This window comes from Borostomias antarcticus, assembly GCF_949987555.1.
Source record: "Borostomias antarcticus genome assembly, chromosome: 20".
Taxonomy (NCBI): domain Eukaryota; kingdom Metazoa; phylum Chordata; class Actinopteri; order Stomiiformes; family Stomiidae; genus Borostomias; species Borostomias antarcticus.
This window is the reverse complement of record NC_140253.1, coordinates 1,298,977-1,303,402: the sequence shown is the minus strand read 5'-3', so window position 1 is coordinate 1,303,402 and position 4,426 is coordinate 1,298,977. Positions and strand designations below refer to the sequence as shown.

The 4,426-nt window shown below is 47.1% G+C and overlaps 1 protein-coding gene across 1 annotated transcript in view; it reads left to right on the top strand.

Moving 5' to 3' along the window:
- Window positions 1-3,920, top strand: part of tmx2b (thioredoxin-related transmembrane protein 2b) — an 8,318-nt gene extending 4,398 nt beyond the window's left edge. Inside the window, exons 5-8 of the mRNA XM_084454224.1 lie at window positions 435-541; window positions 665-730; window positions 1,241-1,370; window positions 1,999-3,920. Of these exons, the coding sequence (XP_084310350.1) occupies window positions 435-541; window positions 665-730; window positions 1,241-1,370; window positions 1,999-2,184 (489 nt within the window). The 3' untranslated portion in view covers window positions 2,185-3,920. The remainder of the gene's footprint in view (window positions 1-434; window positions 542-664; window positions 731-1,240; window positions 1,371-1,998) is intronic.
- Window positions 3,921-4,426: the final 506 nt, after the last annotated feature.

Sequence of the window (4,426 nt, the reverse complement as noted above, 5' to 3'; positions counted from 1 at the left end):
CCTGCTGCTCACACACTGCTGCTCACACACTGCTGCTCATACCCTGCTGCTCACACACTGCTGCTCATACACTGCTGCTGACAAATTTTTCGTTTTTGTTTGTGTTGTTATAGTAGCTGGTATAACAGTACAGTTTCCATTTAAATACATTTCATCCATCAAATGTAGTCTAAAGTAGGCCTATCCACATTTATTTAGTCTAAAGTAGGCCTATCCACATTTTTTTAGTCTAAAGTAGGCCTATCCACATTTATTTAATATTTGAGTTGATCGTTATGTAAACAAGACCACATGCGTGACTGAGATGACCAGAGTACTGCTCACATTCATAAATGAGTGATGTGTGTGTGTATACATATATATAATATATGTGCGTGTGTATATACATATGTGCGTGTGTGTGTGTGTGTGTGTGTGTGTGTGTGTGTGTGTAGGATGAGCTGGAGAGGGACAGCCGTGTGACGTGGATCGTGGAGTTCTTTGCCAACTGGTCTCCAGAGTGTCAGTCCTTCGCTGCCGTCTACGCAGACCTCTCCCTCAAGTAAGACCACACACACACACACACGCCCCAAATACACTCACACACCCCAACATCTTCCTATTACACGATGGTTACAAGCACACACACTCAAACACCCGGTTGTGTGTTCCACTGCGTGTGCAGGTACAGCTGTGCAGGCCTCAAGTTTGGGAAGGTGGACATCGGCCGCTATGGGGAAGTGTCTAAGAAGTAGGTCTGAACTCTGAACCCTAACCCCCCCGTGTCCTGAACTCTGAACCCTAACCCCCCCGTGTCCTGAACTCTGAACCCTAACCCCTGAACTCTGAACCCTAACCCCCCCGTGTCCTGAACTCTGAACCCTAACCCCCCCATGTCCTGAACTGTGGGATCTCTGTTTTATCACTTGCTCACTGTGTATGTTCTGTTCCTCTGTCTGTCTGACCCTCTGCGTCTCTCTCTCTCTCTCTCTCCCCCTCTCTCTCTCTCTCTCTCTCTCTCTCTCTCTCTCTCTCTCTCTCTCTCTCTCTCCTCTCTGTCTCTCTCTCCCTCCCTCTCTCTCTCTCTCTCTCCCTCCCTCTCCCTCCCTCCCTCTCTCTCTCTCTCTCTCTCTCTCTCCCTCTCTCTCTCTCCCTGCCCCATCTCTACCTCCTCCCACACTCCTTCTCTTCCCCGTCTCTCCTCTCTCCCCCTCCCCACCCTCTCTCCTCCTTTTCTCTCCCTCCTCTCTCCCTCCCCCAGGTACAAGGTGAGCTCCTCCCCTCTGTCCAAGCAGCTGCCCTCTCTGGTTCTGTTCCAGGGGGGTAAGGAGGTGATGAGGCGCCCCCAGGTGGACAAGAAGGGTAGGGCTGTGTCCTGGAGCTTCACTGAGGTGAGACACACACACAATCTCACTCACTCACTCACTCACTCACTCACTCACTCACTCACTCACTCACTCACTCACTCACCCTCCCTCCCTCCCTCCCTCCCTCCCTCCCTCTGTTAGACTAACAAGTCAGTCTCTAGATGCTTTGCTCAACTATAGACTGAGAACTCATTCAGGTTTCGTCACTTAAACTGGGTGGAAACGATTTGAGAGTTGAAAAAACCCTGCATTGCAGAACCAATCCAAAGTCTTTAGGGCGTAGCTTTGTTCAGGTTTGAACCAATCCAAAGTCTTTAGGGCGTAGCTTTGTTCAGGTTTGTTACTGGAGCGTTCTCGTTCCGGCGTTCCACATGGAGAACCCCGCCAGGCGTTAGGAAGATGGAGACCCTGATCGTCTGGTCTGGAGATACTAACCCTCTCCCTGTTCCCAGGAGAACATCTGGTCTGGAGATACTAACCCTCTCCCTGTTCCCAGGAGAACATCTGGTCTGGAGATACTAACCCTCTCCCTGTTCCCAGGAGAACATCTGGTCTGGAGATACTAACCCTCTCCCTGTTCCCAGGAGAACATCATCCGTGAGGAGACCCTGATCGTCTGGTCTGGAGATACTAACCCTCTCCCTGTTCCCAGGAGAACATCATCCGTGAGTTCAACCTGAACGAGCTCTACCAGAAGTCCAAGAAGCTCGACAAGGGCAAGGCCAGCCGCGACGACAAGACAGGCCAATCACAGTTCCCGCCTCTGCACGAAGAGGAGGAGCCAGAGGCCGAGGTCGACGCCCGGGAGGAGGAGACGGAGACCAAGAAGGACAAATAGAATCGCATGGGAGAACACCGTGACATCACAACGGGACTGGGAGGAGTTATGCAAATGCCGGCGGGGGGAGGGCTGGGTGGTTGCTAGGGAACAAACTCGTTTGTGTTTTTTCTTTGGTTTCGTTCTTTTTTTTATTGTTTATTTTATTTTTTATATTTGCAACGGATTTGCAAGATCAGTTTTGATTAACTTTAATATCTTAATATCTTAATATAAACTAACTTAAATCTAAAAGGGTATAGAAAGCTTGATCTAGCTTCCTCTCCATCAGTGCTCACGTATATCAACTACCACCAGATTCCCAGCGCTTTGAGGTTCACTCTTATTGTCATGGCATTAAGCTGTCACCTCATATGGGGTGCACTTGATTTCAATCCCCAGGCATGCCAGGTCGGCAGACCCCCCCCCCCCCCCCCATTTCAGACTGCATACCTGGCCTGTAACATACCTGGCCTGTAACATACCTGGCCTGTTACATACCTGGCCTGTTACATACCTGGCCTGTAACATACCTGGCCTGTAACATACCTGGCCTGTAACAGACAGAGACAGAGGTGTACCTGACCAACAGCAGGCTAAGAGGTATGAATCACGCTAGCCTATCAGAATCGCTGTCAAATGCAACCTGCTTGTTGATTGGGTAAGGCACGGTCAAACTTTCCATGCCAACTGGGATGATGATGATGAAGGGTGTGTCTGATATGTGTTTGTGCTGACTGAGGTACCCCTCCAAGGCATCTGTGCCTGGGAACAAACAGTCTCTTTAAATATTGAGTCTTTAGATTAGACTGAGTAGTATTTACTCTGAACTCATTCTACTGTATGTCAATTCCACTGGCTACCTGTCTGTCCTGGTCAGCATTTTATATTACCTGTCATCTAATCATCAAATGGCCTAGTCTAAGTTTGATTTTAATCTCTCCAGGGTACTGAAGGGAGAGAGAGAGAAAAGGGATGAATGGAGGGATGGATGGATGGAAGGAGGGATGGAAAGGCTAAGCAATGCATTTCAGATTAAGTAAACCAACGATCGGACCCTCACTCCTCTGCTTCAGTATCTAGTTTAATATCCCCTCTTCCTCCTGGCTCTATCCATCACTCTGGTCTGTTCTGTCTGCTAACGCTGTAGATTCTTCATCAATTCCTTTTCGTTTTATAAAAACATTTTTTGTGAACTGTTAAATTAACTAATTTTTATTTCTTGATGTTATTTTACAGCTGGACATTATATGTAATTCAGGGCATTGGCCTGCAGGAGGCGCTAATGAAACAACGTCCACTTCACTACCTGTTTCTTTGGCCCTGTTTGAATTCTCCCCCAAAATGCAACCCTGACTGGAGTGGGTGGGAATCAGCTGTGTGGTGACTCATGTTGGATCAGAGGTCGACCTCTAGACGAAGGTCAGGGAAGGTCACGTCTCAGAATTCAAACAGGGCCTTCCGGTCCTCTGTTACCGTGGCAATGTCGGAACCCTGCTGTCCATCCGGAAGTTCCATTCCAGAATGTTTAGAATCCTTGTTTGTGTGGATCTGATCTGATCATATATATGATATGATCTGATATATGATCCTGTGAGAAAAAAGGAGGATCTGATCATATATATGATATGATCTGATATATGATCCTGTGAGAAAAAGTGAGCAATTGTGCTGCTTGAGGTCCAAGTCCAAGGTCCAAGTTTTTTTTCATGCAATTAAGTCCAAGGTCCAAGTTTTTTTCATGCAATTAAAAAAGTGCACTCAAACTGATGACGTGTGTGTGTGCGCTTTTGTTTTTAGTGTGTTAAATCAGTAATTAGAAATGTTGGATTAAGTGCAAAGCTTCAGTTGCAGGCTACTTAGACGATTAATATAAACGCAGCAGATCTGCAGATGGTCTTCTATGTGAATGTGAAATAATGTTTTGTATAATTGGGCAACTCAGTAGGTAGGAATGCAGCTTAGTGTTAGTGCTGCTTTTCCAGCGTGGATTCAAATCCCGTTCTCTCAATATTGACTTCATATTATATATCATACATAATGAGAAATACTCAAGACTCCAGCAGATTTTGAGGTGTGGTCGTGGTGGTCTAGAGGTAAGAGTCCCTCCCTCTCAAACAAGAGGTTGGTGGTTTGATCCCTGGTGGGAACGTGTGTTTTAAGATTGAGAATACTTCTGTGAAGAACAGGATGAAATACGCCCAGAGAAGACGCCAGAGTGTGGAGGGGATGCAGTGGCTCAGAGGTAACTAGCACTGCCTTC